This window comes from Gigantopelta aegis, chromosome 5 (genome assembly GCF_016097555.1).
Source record: "Gigantopelta aegis isolate Gae_Host chromosome 5, Gae_host_genome, whole genome shotgun sequence".
Lineage (NCBI taxonomy): Eukaryota > Metazoa > Mollusca > Gastropoda > Neomphalida > Peltospiridae > Gigantopelta > Gigantopelta aegis.
The window spans coordinates 27,828,635-27,845,972 of NC_054703.1; the positions used below are offsets into that span (position 1 = coordinate 27,828,635).

The 17,338-nt window shown below is 38.5% G+C and overlaps 1 protein-coding gene across 1 annotated transcript in view; it reads right to left on the reverse strand.

Moving 5' to 3' along the window:
- Window positions 1–1,725: 1,725 nt before the first annotated feature.
- LOC121373048 (slit homolog 3 protein-like) overlaps window positions 1,726–17,338 on the reverse strand; it is a 16,486-nt gene continuing 873 nt past the window's right edge. The window contains exons 2-4 of the mRNA XM_041499489.1: window positions 11,584–11,634; window positions 6,297–6,327; window positions 1,726–6,028 (exon numbers count right to left, since the gene is read on the reverse strand). Of these exons, the coding sequence (XP_041355423.1) occupies window positions 2,409–6,028; window positions 6,297–6,327; window positions 11,584–11,634 (3,702 nt within the window). The 3' untranslated portion in view covers window positions 1,726–2,408. The remainder of the gene's footprint in view (window positions 6,029–6,296; window positions 6,328–11,583; window positions 11,635–17,338) is intronic.

Here is a 17,338-nt window from a genome sequence, read left to right on the forward strand (position 1 = left end):
TGTAGGATTTAAATAACCCACTGGTTTGAGGTTACTTTTTATTTTTTATTTTTAGTACTAACCGATAACAACTGCAAGTGGAATATCACTTGAATAACAACAAAATTAAAAAAGAAAGACATTTTTTATTTAACGACGCAATCAACACATTTTATTTACGGTTATATGGCGTCAGACATATGGTTAAGGACCACACAGATTTTGAGAGGAAACCTGCTGTCGCCACTACATGGGCTACTCTTTCCGATTAGCAGCAAGGTATCTTTTATCTGCGCTTCCCACAGGCAGGATAGCACAAACCATGGCCTTTGTTGAACCAGTTATGGATCACTGGTCGGTGCAAGTGGTTTATACCTACCCACTGAGACTTGCGGAGCACTCACTCGGGGTTTGGAGTCGGTATCTGGATTAAAAATCCCATGCCTCGACTGGGATTCGAACCCAGTACCTACCAGCCTGTAGACCGATGGTCTAACCACGACGCCACCGAGGCCGGTCTGCAATTGGAATATCACTTGAATAACAACAGAATGAAGTGGTGCTCTGAAATAAAGGAGACTAAGAAACCATTTTCGTGCTCAACCTATGCTGCACTCCCTAAACAACTGTTTGTTTGTTTTGCTGTTATTATTTTTGTTTTATTCTTTGGTTGTTTGTTTGTTTGTTTTTGTTGTTGTTGTTTTTTGTTTTGTTTTTTTTGTGGGAGGTTTTTTTCACTGTTGTTGTCAGGTTTTTATTTTATTTTTCTTGGGTTTTTTTGGTGTGTGTGTGTGTGTGTGTGTGTGTGTGTGTGTGTGTGGTTATGGAAGTGAATGCTGTATATATATACTACAAACAAAATAATAGACCTCCTTTATGCATATTATTTTTAGATCGGTGTCATGCAGTTGTGAATATCTCTGGAAAACATTCAGGGCTCAATTTACAAAGTTTGGTTTTGTCTTACGCACATTTACATACATGTACACTGTTTAAATAAATGCGTCTTAGAGAAGCATGCTTGGTAAAATTCGGCCTATAAAGTCTGTATTTAATAGGTATTCCTTGTAATGATTTCTTGTGCGACAACCTTTAGAAAATAATTGTTAAGGTCCATCCTCCCAATACAAACGCACACGCACGCACGCACGCACGCACACACACACACACACACACACACACTCTTCAAAAAAGTAGGGGAACTCTAATAATAATTTACAATTGCCAAAATTCTAAGGTATATTAGCTGTAGGGAATGGTTATATGATAATAGTGGATTAATTGGGAAAACATTACAACCGGTAGTTCAGTAATACAGTAGGTTTTATGACCACCAAAGATCTTGAAGGACGATTGGGGTCAGAAGTGAAATTTGAAAGATGACATTTTTGTATCAGTAAATCGCATATTCAAACAATAAAAACGGCTAAAAACAAAACGATAACAACTGTATGACCAACAGAATGAAACAGATTGAAGAAATAATGTTACACAGTGATTAATGGATCTTCCTGGAAATTGTCAAAATCGAGAATGACACCTCACGCACGTGTACGGGGAAACTACCTGATGCATGTGCAAACTATGGAATATGTTTCGGTGTGTTGATAAACAGACCTGAACGTTCTTTGCTAGGATGTCTGTGGTCAAAACGTATGTTCAGTCTAATAGTTGATATTAACATTAATATTTCATGTTCCCCTATTTTTGTTTTGAAGAGTATATATATTAATATATATATATATATATATATATATATATATATATATATATACATATCTGTGTGTGTATACGTACACTCACATATTATATATGTAATATATTACAGATGCATACACGCACATAACCATACACTACATATACGTGCACGCGCTTACACCCACAGACCAAACATCACACCCACCAAAAAAAAAAACCCACACACACATACGTACACATGTTCGTACGAATGTACATACGCCGCATACACATACGTTTTCATCATTACAGTTAGTTCTGGACTAAGAATATCCGGAATATGATATTTTGCAGGTGCCGACTTAGGTATAGTGGGGAAACCAGCATAGGTCCACTTTTATGGGAAAACTGCATCATTGTCTCTCGCTCCTGTTAATTTTAGTACCTGTTTTAAGACAATTTAGCAATTTGATACTACTGCACTTTTATTAAAAGTAAGCAACATTCAATGATGTGAAAGAGTCACACTTCATTTTCTCATGAAAATATCCTGCTACTAATACTGACAAATGGTGCATCATTAAAATCCAGTGTCTGAATTCACTTTGAAAGTGATGTGTTTTCTATTAATTAAGCACATTTACCAAATTACTAAACCTTTTTTTTTCGTATTTGTCTGTATTACCGTCAACAAAAAATAATGTGCCCACTTCACATCTTAGATCAACCCTTGTTGATAACGTTTGAGGGTCTTAACTTTCGTTTTCGTTATCCACAACGAATCCTACGTTGTTCGCTCCTTGAATTTCCTTCTTATATTTACACAAAAACGAAGAGTTTTCTCGGTCATTTGGACAAGGCAACTTGTATATCAGTTTATCCCATAGGAAATTATCTTTTATAAACAAATTGTCTCCCTTTTCTATTTGCTCTCTTATTTCAGAGTCGAGAGTGCACGCGTTTATGTTCCCCCATACGACTAAAACCACTACATGATGCTTGCACAGAACTAAGTTGTACGCATGTTGCGAGCACTCGACGCACCAATAGTTCTCTTGAAAGTGTTTCGAAACGACAATCAAGGTCGACTTACTCTGATTTATCTTAAGCATAACAGAGTTAGTTATCTCCCCTGCCTCGGTGTTGGGCTCTGGGACGTGAATTCTGAACTTCCATCTATTTTTTGTCAGTTTTGGCACGAGGCTATTTTTCACCCACCAAACACATTTGTGATCCTTGTCGTCAACCAGTACTAGAAGGTCGTACAAGGTGACGGCTGAGCTTGATATCTGGTTTCTTTTCAAACATCTCAGCCCAAGTCGCCTGTACAGTAAGGGTATGAGCGTTTGTCTGTAGTAGGCTATACTGATTCCTACTCCCAAGACGAAAATGGTCAAAGAAACACATATGAGTCCTATTTTCACAGATTCAGAAAGAACTGGCGGGCAATAGAATTCGTCTAACTGGACTTGCAGCATCTCCTTATTGTTACAAAACACTTGACGTCTGTCAAACACAGGACTGGAAGACTCCTCCAGCCAAATCCTCAATGCTTTTGTGGAACACTTACAGCGCCATGGATTGGATGCAAGGTTTATCCAACGAAAATGTTCCATGTTATCTAGTTCATGCAGAGTTTCTGACAATAAATATGTCAGTCGGTTAGCACTGATGTCGAACATTTCTAGCGAATTCAAACCCTTGAACAAAGAACTCGGAAGATAGCTGATTTGGTTTTGTTGTAGATGTACAAATTTAATATGCATCAGTCTATGAAATATATCTGACGGCAGCACTTTTATGTAGTTATGACTAAGGTCAACCTCTTCCAGATACAGTGTTTTATCAAAAAATGAACTTCCAATTCCAAGCACATGGCTGTTGTTCATTAATAACTTCTTAACTGACATGTCTGTAACGAATGGTGCAACAATTGTGCCAAGTTCAGCAAAATTGTTTCCATCAAGATAAATTGTGGTTGAATCATTGTGAATATCGACGGGAATTGTTAAGACACCTCTATGACAAACAGTTATAGCAACTGTTCCATTTCCTTTCGTTGAATAGCACGAACATTGTTCTGGACATGATCCAACTGGACACAAAAATTGATCTGGTGACAAAGACCTAATTGGGTAGATCCATCCATGTGGGAATACAGCACAGACATCTACATCATAATCCAAAGACGACCTGTTAGACAGTCTGTCAATCAACCACGACATGTTACAGGAACACCTCAGGCGATTGTCCACCAAACGAAACTCTGCACCGATTGGAGCATCAAATAAAGGAACAGTCACTATCATGTTCTTCTGCAGATTCACCGACTTCAGGTGAGAAAGGTTAATGAAAGCAATCTTGACTATTGTCGTAATCTGGCATCCTTCTAGATTGAGAGTCTGCAGATGTTTGGATTTGTTGCTGGGGTTTAGAGGTTCTCCGATTTCTTCAATGTTATTGAATGATACGTCCAGATTTTGTAGGGTGGTTAATGAGTCAAACTGCAAAATCCCGTCGATACTGTGTATGTTGTTATGAGTTAGATATATGTTTCGAATGTGCTGCATTCCTCTGAAAACATCCTTGCCAAAGTCGAGCTTAAGATCATTGAAGCTCAAGTCCACAGATGTCATATTATATGATGATAAAAAGGAATCATCGTCCAGGAATGTTATCACATTGTGACTTATATTTAACTCCTTTAACCTGACTAAACTTTTAACATCTGCTCGTCTTAAAGAAGAAATCCTGTTTCCCATCAGCTGCAGACGGGAAATTGTTACAGGCAGACGACTCGGTATGTCTTCTAAGCTGTTCCATGATGCATCAAGCATCAATATTCCTGGAAAATGTACCATCTCTAAAGATACCAATTTATTGTGTGACATGTCTATACTTTCAAGATTGCTCATGTCCATGAAAGAATATCGATGAATAGATTGCAGTTTGTTGTTGTTGATTTTAAGGTGTCTTAGTTTTTTCAAACCAGGAACGCTGTTATTAGTTATGACTTTAAGTCTGTTATACGACAGATCTAATTCCATTAAAGAAGACAGTTCTTCGAATGCTAAATCCAGACCTGTAGTTAGACCGTTTGAGCTCAGATTCAGGTACGTTAAGGACTGTAAGTTTTGAAAGACTCGACGAAAATCTGCAGAACTGTCTGTCAAGTTGTTGTTGCTCAGATCCAATCTATGCATACTTTTAATCCCATCAAATGAAGCATTTTCAATTGTCACAATCTGATTCCAGCTGAAATCTAATTCAGAAATGGCTGGGAAATGCTTCAACGTCATGCTATCTCTGATTGCAATGAAAATATTGTGGCCCAGCTTTAGATTTTTTAATGACGTCATTGGATGTTTTGGACCCTCTAGAGAATTGAATATATTTTCTGATAGGTCCATAGCCTCAAGGCTATGACAATTTTGGACATTTGTCATATTTATGAACTGGAATTGATTCTTTTGCAGAAGTAGATGTGTAAGTTTGGGAACATGGCTACAGATGAACAATGGAATTTGACTGAGACTGTTGTTGGAGAGATCAATATAAAGAAGCGATGATGCACCTACAAATCCATTTTCAGTTATTCTTTTGATCCTATTTGCAGTCAAATCCAGTGAAATCAATTCGTGCAAATATCTGAAGGTATCATCAACAATTTCTTCAATCAGACAGTGACTAATTTTAAATGCAAGAACACTTGACTGAGAATCGGTCTCACACTTAAATATGTTGCTTGGAAAACGTGTCAGCAATTGGTGCGAAACGTCCACGAATTTTAGTCTCGATAAACCGCAAAGCATTCCTTGTGGATAACTACTAAGTGGGTTGTGATTCAAGGCTAAGTATTCAAGTGATGCACAATTCAGGAAACTTCTAACATCGATTGACTGGATCCTGTTGTAGGACAAATCTATCACCTCTACGTTTATCAATGTGCTGAATATGTTGAAAGGCAGTTGCTCTAACTGACAAGAATAATATTTTTCGTTATCTCGATCTTTCGTAGAATTCCCCACCATTGTCGTGTTCTTACACACACATGCCTTACTCCTACTGACATTCTCTTTACGTAACAGGCAGTTTACGTTGACATACTGAATTAGTTCTGGATTATTACGCCATATTGATGTTATTACGTCATAGGGGTGACTCCTCGTGCAGCTAAGGATATCCTTGTTGTTGTCATAGATACAGTCACTACTTTCGGATTTTTCGTAATTGAAGAGTTCCACACTTCCGTTTTGCCATTTTATCTGGAATGTCTTTGTACCGTCTCTAAGATGACTGCTGACGAAAAATCTGTCAGTGGCTTGAAAAACAGCGCCGAGAAATAACAGCTTTAATGGAGTCATGCCTCTGCCTGTGAAAATTAAATAAAAATGATATACTTACAATAATATAAGGATGTAATAAATATTCGTGCGATGAATTTTTTAATTTGTTTTTCAACTGTGCTTAAAATAGTGCATACGACTGAACATAAAAGTTATATTTAAGAACTGTGCTGATTTGTGACGCCCATGGGAACATCAACGAGAGAACCTCTGGCTCTGTGATTCACACATCCATAAAGTTTTAAAAAGAATAGATTATTATACGAGTTTGTGTGTTAGGATTATTGTATTAACCCAGCGAAAACGCGACGGTAATACAGTGATCCTGAAAGGAGTTTCATAAAACCAGTACGATTCACACACGAAAGTAATAATTTCTTTATTATCCATATTATACATAAGAACATGGGCGTCGATCGGTGGGGGACAGGAGGGACGCGTCCCCCTCACTTTTCAACGCCGGGGGACAATCTATATAAATGTCCCCCCCCCCCCCCCCAACACACTTTTTCGTTTAGCAATAGCAACACCACCACCACCAATAATAACAACAACAGCAACAACAAAAACGAAAAATAATGTAATTACTGTATTAATTATTTATTTAAAATAGTCATCCCTTTTATCATAGTTTTGTACGAACGTCATTGTTGACGTAATTGGACGTAAGAAAAACACACAAACACTAACATGTCCCCCCACTTTTAAAGCCGGATTGACGCCCATGCATAAGAGGTGGGTTTTTTTATGAATAGGCTAACAAGGACTGTCAAGACGTTTCAAATGTAACCAAAAGGAGATGACGAAACGACGTCATTTTCCGAAATGACTTCCTTTTGTTAAGCGATTACACAGATTTAAGATTGGGGGAGACACATGTTATGACGTCGCTTCCCAAAATGACGTCATTGGGTGTGCACGTCAAATCATTATGACACACGTGTGTCCTACTGGCTATATTTCCCTCTATATCTTGAACTATGTGGATAATAGAAAAAAACATATTACGTTCGATTTGTATAATCCCAAGTGCAAAGCTATTCCATCATTATTAAGTACTGTTAAATCATAATCACACTCTCACTATTAAACCGGCCTCGGTGGCGTCGTAGTTAGGCCATCGGTGTACAGGCTGGTAAGTACTGGGTTCGGATCCCAGTCGAGGCATTGGATTTTTAATCCAGATACCGTCTCCAAACCCTGAGTGAGTGCTCCGCAAGGCTCAGTGGGTAGATGTAAACCACTTGCGCCGACCAGTGATCCATAGCTGGTTCAACAAAGGCCATGGCTTGTGCTATCCTGCCTGTGGGAAGTGCAAATAAAAGATCCCTTGCTGCTAATCAGAAAGAGTAGCCTATGTAGTGGTGACAGCGGGTTTCCTCTCAAAATCTGTGTGGTCCTTAACCATATGTCTGACGCCATATAACCGTAAATAAAATGTGTTGAGTTAAATAAAACATTTCTTTTTCTTTCTCACTATTAAATAACAGTTTAGCGTTTTCTTCAGTTGTTTACATCTCCATTCATTATAAGGAGCGGGATTTAGCTTAGTTGTTTGAGCGTTCGCTTGAGGTGCTTGTGTCGCTGGGTCGAACCACCTCGGTGGATCCATTCAACTGAATGTAACGGATTTCCTCTTACGTCTACGTTTGACATCCAATAGCCGATGGTTAATAAATCAATGTACACTAGTGGTGTCGTTAAACAAATCTATCTATGACATTTAACTTTAGATGGCTCGAGTATCCTCTAGCCATATTCTGTTTATATGTCAAAACTATTACTTTTGAAATTTCCGACAACCAAAACACAAAAAAACCACACATTGGCTGTCAAAACAAAGATAGCTATATGCTTATTTACATAATATATATATATATATATATATATATATATATATATATATATATATATATATATATATATATATATATATATATATATAAATTGTATAATTGCAAAACCAGTGCAGAGCAGTGAAAAAAATGCAATATGTTCAACTAAGGATGCGTCATACCAGGAAAAGCGGCGTACTAAGAAACCTTTCATTAAATGTCATTTACATAACGCGACGTAACATGCGTTACTTACATGAGCGGAAAATAGCCCTGCGGTAGAATTCTCTCCTGAGGGGTGGGGTGGGGGAATACCAGGGGAATGTAGCACTAAGGCAGAGCGCGATCGGTCTAAGACTTACAAAATGAAATCAAACACTGGATTTATATTAAATGAAGAATTATTTGTCAGTGTAAAAAATGTCGTTAAATGGTGCTTTGCGGGTCCATGCCCGAAAAATGTGAAAATTTACAGTAACATGTCTCAGTACATTATGCATTGATAGTGGTACAACACTGCCTCATGCACTGAACGTGACTGATGCTGTTGATGGTAGCGTCATGGTGTGGACACGAATTCATGATATCGGGACCCCCCCCCCCCCCCCTCATTTTCACCATTCATGGGGCCCAATCTACTTAAAATTACAGCAGTGCGTTGGAAGCTCATGTCCAGTTGACTTTTCATTCGACCAATCAAAACCATACTTGCAAAATCATGCCAATGATTTGAAAAGATTTTGAAAACATTCGGGATTATGCCGAGGGTATACGAAATGATTTGAGGGAATTACGAAGTAGGCCGGAAACTAATTGCAATATAAAATTTAATATAAAATTCGTTTCAAGACAAGAAAAAAACAACAACAAAAAACCGTGATGGTATAGCATTAAAATCTGTTTATACTAGTATACAATCCAGAGTTTATTACTGCACTTTTCCCCCTGTTTTTTCAATGTTTCATAAATAATCTCGCCCGATATTGTTAGAATTTGTATGCTCCCGAATAACGCTATGAAAGAAAAAGTGTAATATACCTCTTTCACATTCCACTGCGCATGTTCCCGTTGCGGGGTAACTTGAGGACGCAAACCGCGAATTCACGCGAGATCTCGCAAAAATAGACCTGTGGACAAGTTGGGAGGCCACGCAATAGGAATGTGAATATCTCCATGATTAATTATTCTATCAGTAGAGAACCCGAAAATTCTGTCGACATCCACCAAGACTTATTGGAGATATTTGTGAATTATTGCTTATCACGAAAAAAAACAAAAACATATTTGGTTGTTAAAGCCCTACAAACCATCGGTTCGGATTCGTACGCAATAAATATCGAATAATATATTATAGGCTGAAATAATATTGATGTGTGCGCGCGTGTATGTATGCAGATATTTATTGTATTAACATAATTTAAATATTTATAAATCATTATACAGATAAATACATTCGGGATTCTTGTCGGGATTTCTTTTCACCAAGTTATTTAAAAAAAAAAAAATCGGTATTTGGAATAAAAATACATATGAAATTTGAGCTATGGCAAAAAAACATTAGAATCAGGCCCGTTGGAACAGAATCTGGATTTGGGGGAGGGGAGAGGGCACAATCTGTAGTGAAGGGGCACAGTCTAGTTGGTGGAGGTGGGGATAGGGGGGAGGGGCAAAAGCCATATTTTAAACCAGATTTATAAAAGTGGGGCTATAGTCCCCCCTCCGACGTCTCGGTTGCTACCGACCTGAGAATGGTCAGAAATGTAATTGTATTGCATATACAGCTATTTAAATTCGAAGCAAGATTATTTAACCTAAGAAAGATGTAACTTTTATTTATAACAGATTAGAGTAGCCGACAGCTTGATAATATAGCTACAAACTCAGGATGGTCTCTTTCTTATAAACTCATGATGGTTTATTATGCGCAGTCATAAGGTACCAGTCATAAGGTATTTCGTTTGAAGAAAACATCTGGCCCGTAGCCGGGAGGGGGGGGGGGGGGGGTCGGGGTATCGGACAATCCCCTACGCAGGATTGAGAGTTCCGCTCAAATGAAAAAAGAAATCGGATTTTACATATAAAAGTCCTTGTCCCCAAATGACCGGGATAACGTAGCAAGAACGTCTGTTCCATTTGCTGAAGGTTCGATCCTACTCAGTGGGATATATAAATCTGGGGAACCCCCTCCCTACCCCCGCCCCGTCTACGGCTCCGCGCCTTCGGCGCTCGCGTTTGATGAGTTCCGTAAACCTGAAATGTCGACCCCCCCCCCCTCCCCCCGCCGCTAATCATGCTGGCTACGGGCCTGAAGTTATATACAATATTCATAAGTTAGACTAAACATCAGATTAGGATCGTATCGGGTTACATGGGTCTACCACTCTGGAAAGTTGCTGAACTTTATGTTATGTATAATCATGTACGTTATAAAAACGTGTGATACCATATCGATATATAGGACTTCTCCCTATGCTTGTAAATGTGTATCAAAGTGCTGATGGTATCGCTAACGATCTCGACCAATGTTCTCGGGTACAAAATACAAAATAGTAACCAAACACTATTGTACATACAGATATATGTTTACTTCAAACTGATCTTCGTGTAAAGAAGAAGATGTCATCGTCTAAATTAAAAGTAAAGTAAAAGTTTTTTTATTTAACGACGCCACTAGAGCACATTGATTTTTTATCTTATCATCGGCTATTGGACGTCAAACATATAGTCATTCTGACACTATTTTTGTAGAGGAAACCCGCCGTCGCCACATAGGCTACTCTTTTACGACAGGCAGCAAGGGATCTTTTATTTGCGCTTCCCACAGGCAGGATAGCACAAACCATGGCCTTTGTTGAACCAGTTATGCATCACTGGTCGGTGCAAGTGGTATACACCTACCCATTGAGCCTTGCGGAGCACTCATTCAGGGTTTGGAGTCGGTATCTGGATTAAAAATCCCATACCTCGACTGGGATCCGAACCCAGTACCTACCAGCCTGTAGTCTAAATTCTTCAAAACAAACAACGCAAACAGCCGCGTTTACTCGGTTTCTGACGTCATGCTAAGTTGTAGGTTTTCGCGTGTGACAGCTCATATATGTTTTAAAATTTCGTAAATATCAGATATTATTTCAAGTGAAGTTGTATGTATCTGATATAAATGATAGTGAAAATAAAATAAAATAAAATAATAAATAAAATAAGATAAAAAAAAGACATGTAACATTGATGTCTTTTTTTAATGAAACGATAAGAGAAAAAGAAGAAGAAGGTGAAGAAGAAGAAGAAGAAGAAGAAGAAGGTGAAGAAGAAGAAGAAGGTGAAGAAGAAGAAGGTGAAGAAGAAGAAGGTGAAGAAGAAGTAGAAGGTGAAGAAGAAGAAGAAGAAGGTGAAGAAGAAGAAGAAGGTGAAGAAGAAGAAGGTGAAGAAGAAGAAGAAGGTGAAGAAGAAGAAGGTGAAGAAGAAGAAGGTGAAGAAGAAGAAGAAGGTGAAGAAGAAGAAGAAGAAGGTGAAGAAGAAGAAGAAGAAGGTGAAGAAGAAGAAGGTGAAGAAGAAGAAGAAGGTGAAGAAGAAGAAGGTGAAGAAGAAGAAGAAGAAGAAGAAGAAGAAGGTGAAGAAGAAGAAGAAGAAGGTGAAGAAGAAGAAGAAGAAGAAGAAGAAGAAGAAGGAAGAAGAAGAAGAAGAAGAAGAAGAAGAAAGAAGGTGAAGAAGAAGAAGGTGAAGGTGAAGAAGAAGAAAGAAGAAGAAGAAGAAGAAGAAGAAGAAGAAGGTGAAGAAGAAGAAGAAAGGTGAAGAAGAAGAAGAAGAAGGTGAAGAAGAAGAAGGTGAAGAAGAAGAAGAAGAAGGTGAAGAAGAAGAAGAAGAAGGTGAAGAAGAAGAAGAAGAAGGTGAAGAAGAAGAAGGTGAAGAAGAAGAAGAAGTAAGTGAAGAAAGATAGTGAAGAAGAAGGTGAAGAAGATAAAGAAAATAAGGTAAAAAAAAGACAAGAACATTGAAGAAGAAGAAGAATGAACGATAAGAGAAAAGAAGAAGAAGTGAAGAAGAAGAAGAAGAAGAAGAAGAAGAAGAAGAAGAAGAAGAAGAAGAAGAAGAAGGTGAAGAAGAAGAAGGTGAAGAAGAAGAAGAAGAAGAAGAAGAAGAAGGTGAAGAAGAAGAAGAAGAAGTGAAGAAGAAGAAGAAGAAGAAGGTGAGAAGAAGAAGGTGAAGAAGAAGAAGAAGGTGAAGAAGAAGAAGAAGAAGGTGAAGAAGAAGAAGGTGAAGAAGAAGGGAAGAAGAAGTGAAAAGAAAAGAAGAAGAAGAAAAGAAGAAGAAGGTGAAGAAGAAGAAGAAGGTGAAGAAGAAGAAGAAGAAGGTGAAGAAGAATCGAGGTGAAGAATAAGAAGAAAAGGTGAAGAAGAAGAAGAAGAAAAGAAGGTAAGAAGAAGGTGGTTGTAGAAGAATAAGGTTTAGTGAAGAAGAAGAAGAAAAAGAAGAAGAAGGTGAAGAAGAGAAAAAAGAAGAAGAAGAAGAAGTCTTTTGAAGAAGAAGAAGAAGAAGAAGAAGAAGAAGAGAAGGTGAAGAAGAAGAAGAAGAAGAAGAAGAAGGTGAAGAAGAAGAAGAAGAAGAAGAAGAAGAAGAAGAAGGTGAAGAAGGTGAAGAAGAAGAAGAAGAAGAAGGTGAAGAAGAAGAAGAAGGTGAAGAAGAAGAAGAAGAAGGTGAAGAAGAAGAAGAAGAAGAAGAAGAAGAAGAAGAAGAAGAAGAAGAAGAAGAAGGTGAAGAAGAAGGTGAAGAAGAAGAAGAAGAAGAAGAAGAAGAAGAAGAAGGTGAAGAAGAAGAAGGTGAAGAAGAAGAAGGTGTGGAAGAAGAAGAAGAAGGTGAAGAAGAAGAAGAAGAAGAAGAAGAAGAAGAAGAAGAAGAAGAAGGTGAAGAAGAAGAAGAAGAAGAAGAAGGTGAAGAAGAAGAAGAAGAAGAAGAAGAAGAAGAAGAAGAAGGTGAAGAAGGTGAAGAAGAAGAAGAAGAAGAAGAAGAAGAAGAAGAAGGTGAAGAAGAAGAAGAAGAAGAAGGTGAAGAAGAAGAAGAAGAAGAAGAAGAAGAAGAAGAAGAAGAAGAAGAAGAAGGTGAAGAAGAAGAAGAAGAAGAAGAAGAAGAAGAAGGTGAAGAAGAAGAAGAAGAAGAAGAAGAAGAAGAAGAAGAAGAAGAAGAAGAAGAAGAAGAAGAAGAAGAAGGTGAAGAAGGTGAAGAAGAAGGTGAAGAAGAAGAAGAAGAAGAAGAAGAAGAAGAAGAAGAAGAAGAAGGTGAAGAAGGTGAAGAAGAAGAAGAGAAGAAGAAGAAGAAGAAGAAGAAGAAGGTGAAGAAGAAGAAGAAGAAGAAGAAGAAGAAGAAGAAGAAGGTGAAGAAGGTGAAGAAGAAGAAGAAGAAGAAGAAGAAGAAGAAGAAGAAGAAGAAGGTGAAGAAGAAGAAGAAGAAGAAGAAGAAGAAGAAGAAGAAGAAGAAGAAGAAGAAGGTGAAGAAGAAGAAGAAGAAGGTGAAGAAGAAGAAGAAGAAGAAGAAGAAGAAGAAGAAGAAGGTGAAGAAGAAGAAGAAGAAGAAGAAGAAGAAGAAGAAGGTGAAGAAGGTGAAGAAGAAGAAGGTGAAGAAGAAGGTGAAGAAGAAGAAGAAGAAGAAGAAGAAGAAGAAGAAGGTGAAGAAGAAGTGAAGAAGAAGAAGAAGAAGAAGAAGAAGGTGAAGAAGGTGAAGAAGAAGAAGAAGAAGAAGAAGAAGAAGAAGAAGGTGAAGAAGGTGAAGAAGAAGAAGAAGAAGAAGAAGAAGAAGAAGAAGGTGAAGAAGGTGAAGAAGAAGAAGAAGAAGAAGAAGAAGAAGAAGGTGAAGAAGAAGAAGGTGAAGAAGAAGAAGAAGAAGGTGAAGAAGAAGAAGAAGAAGAAGAAGAAGAAGGTGAAGAAGAAGAAGAAGAAGGTGAAGAAGGTGAAGAAGGTGAAGAAGAAGAAGAAGAAGAAGAAGGTGAAGAAGAAGAAGAAGAAGAAGGTGAAGAAGAAGAAGAAGAAGAAGAAGAAGGTGAAGAAGGTGAAGAAGAAGAAGGTGAAGAAGAAGAAGAAGAAGGAAGAAGAAGGTGAAGAAGAAGAAGAAAGAAGAAGAAGAAGAAGAAGGTGAAGAAGAAGGTGAAGAAGAAGAAGAAGAAGAAGAAGAAGGTGAAGAAGAAGAAGAAGAAGAAGAAGAAGGTGAAGAAGGTGAAGAAGAAGAAGAAGAAGGTGAAGAAGAAGAAGGTGAAGAAGGTGAAGAAGAAGAAGAAGAAGAAGAAGAAGAAGAAGAAGAAGAAGAAGAAGAAGAAGAAGAAGAAGAAGAAGGTGAAGAAGGTGAAGAAGGTGAAGAAGAAGAAGAAGAAGGTGAAGAAGAAGAAGGTGAAGAAGAAGAAGAAGAAGAAGGTGAAGAAGGTGAAGAAGAAGGTGAAGAAGAAGAAGGTGAAGAAGAAGAAGAAGAAGAAGAAGAAGAAGAAGAAGGTGAAGAAGGTGAAGAAGAAGAAGAAGAAGGTGAAGAAGAAGAAGGTGAAGAAGAAGAAGAAGAAGGTGAAGAAGAAGAAGAAGGTGAAGAAGAAGAAGAAGAAGAAGAAGAAGAAGAAGAAGAAGAAGAAGAAGAAGAAGAAGAAGAAGAAGAAGAAGGTGAAGAAGAAGAAGAAGAAGAAGAAGAAGAAGGTGAAGAAGAAGAAGAAGAAGAAGAAGAAGAAGAAGAAGAAGAAGAAGAAGGTGAAGAAGAAGAAGAAGAAGAAGAAGGTGAAGAAGAAGAAGAAGAAGAAGAGAAGAAGAAGAAGGTGAAGAAGAAGAAGAAGGTGAAGAAGAAGAAGAAGAAGAAGAAGAAAGAAGAAGAAGAAGTGAAGAAGAAGAAGGTGAAGAAGAAGAAGAAGTGAAGAAGAAGAAGAAGGTGAAGAAGAAGAGAAGAAGAAGAAGAAGAAGAAGAAGAAGAAGAAGAAGAAGAAGAAGAAGAAGAAGAAGAAGAAGAAGAAGAAGAAGGAGAAAAAAAGAAGAAGAAGAAGAAGAAGGTGAAGAAGGTGAAGAAGAAGAAGAAGAAGAAGAAGAAGAAGAAGGAGAAAAAAAGAAGAAGAAGAAGAACGAGAAGAAGAAGAAGAAGAAGAAGAAGAAGAAGAAGAAGAAGAAGAAGAAAAAGAAGAAGAACAAGAAGGGGAAAATAGAGCTGTGATAAAGGTCTATGTGAGTTAGGGTTTTTTTTTTTTTTTTTTTTTTTTTTTTTTGGGGGGGGGGGGGGGGGGTATTATGGGGAAGGGGAGCATATATGATTAAATTTTAAATACTGATACGTGTGGAGAATTAAACATCACTGGTAAATCCGCGTGAATATTTAACTATAATTCTAATTGTTAAAAGTGGCAAACACATTCCACTAAAGTTCATTTTATTGTATGGATCTTTTAATTTTACGCTGTTAAAATACCCTTGACAGGCGGCTCCAGGGACTTCGTCTAAGTTAATGTTTTACTGCTTTTGGTCTTAAATCATTCCGATGTAAACTTTAGTAGACCGTTTTTCGCAACCATTTTAACATCTTATACGAAATATGTACGTTAGTCGCTAGAGATTCACAGCTCCTACGAAGCTACTCACGACGCTCATGACAACTGTCGATCATGCCCCCCAATTTGTATATAGCCTCGATACCGTCCAATTCGGCAAGGGACGGTACTCTTCGCGCACAGGTCTATTGGTCGATATTTAAATTGTTATTTATAGATGAAATGTCACCTGGACATGGGAGTCCACGCAATGCTGTTAGATCTACTGGTAGACCCAGTAGAGCTAATTTTAATCAGATTGTCATGGGAACCTGAATGCTCAGCATTATCATGCAGCCTATTTCACTAAACATCGAAACTATACGTCTGCTACTAGCAGTTATACCGGTCTATTTCACGCGGAACATTACATCATTTCGGAAGATGGAGTATTTTAAATACAAAAGAAAATGAAATACAGTACGTGTATTTCTAATTATATTTGTTGTACTATAATAGTAATAAGAATTGTGATTTAGTCGTAGATTTACGTTTACGTGGAAGCCTAGGCTTACGATGCCTTGTGAAATTGGGCACAGGCTTTTTGTTTCAACGGCACAATGCACGCCAGCATTCAGCCAGACTAACGATTGGACATTCTTCAGAGGAACAATATTGAGTTACTAAACTGGGGCCCTATTTTCGAAGCCATCTTAGCGCTACGAAATCGTAAAACCTTCGTAGGTTGTGACGTCACTACAGCGCACGCCATAGTGGCGTCATAGCTTAAGATGAAAATATGGGCCCTGACTTGCAAGATCGCCTGACTTGCTCACTATATGGGGCGGGATGTATCCTTGTGGTAAAGCGCTCGCTTGATGCGTGGTCGGTTTTGGGATCGATCCCCGTCGGTGGACCCATTGGGCTATTTCTCGCCAGCCATTGGTATGTGGGATGGTGTATATAAAACATCCCTTGCTGCTAATCGAAAAGAGTAGCTCATGAAGTGGCGACAGCGGGCTTCCTCTCTCAATATATGTGTGAACCTTAACCATATGTCTGACGCCATATAACCGTAAATAAAATGTGTTGAGTGCGTCTCCTGTGCCATCCTGGGATGGTGCTAATAACAGATCCCTTGTTACTAATGAGAAAAAAAAATACACCGGGTTTCCTCTCTAAGACTATATGGTCACAATTACCAAATGTTTAACATCCAGTAGCCGATAATTAATAAATCAATGTGCTCTAGTGGTGTCGTTAAACAAAACAAACTTCTTCTTGTTCGCTATTGTGTGGAATTTGTTGGGTAGTAGGGTGTTAGAGAACGACGCACATAAGGAAGGAAATTATTTATTTAACGACGCACTCAACACATTTAATTACGGTTATATGGTGTCAGACATATGGTTAAGGACCACACAGATATTGAGATAGGAAACCCGCTGTCGCCACTTGATGGTCTACTCTTTCCGATTAGCACCAAGGGATCTTTTATATGCACCATCCCACAGACAGGATAGCACATACCACGGCCTTTGATATACCAGTCGTGGTGCACTGGCTAGAGAACGAGAAATAGCCAAATCGGCCTACCGACGGGGATCGATCCCAAACCGATCGCGCATCAAGCGAGCGCTTTACCACTGGACTACTTCCCGCCCTCCACATATTCACAACGTCCACAACCATAAAAACATGCTCTAACATTAATTTATTAAATATTGGCTACTAGACATTTAATAATTTTCACTCGTAGTCTTCACGGGGCGGGACGTAGCCCAGTGGTAAAAGCGCTCACTCGATGCGCAGTCGGTCTGGGATCGATCGACGTCGGTGGACCCATTGGGCTATTTCTCGCTCCAGCCAGTGCACCACGACTGGTATATCAAAGGCCGTGGTATGTGTTATCCTGTCTGTGGGATGATGCATATAAAAGATCCCCTGCTGCTAATCGAAAAGAGTAGCCCATGGAGTGGAGACAGCGGATTTTCTCTCTCAATATATGTTTGGTCCTTAACCAT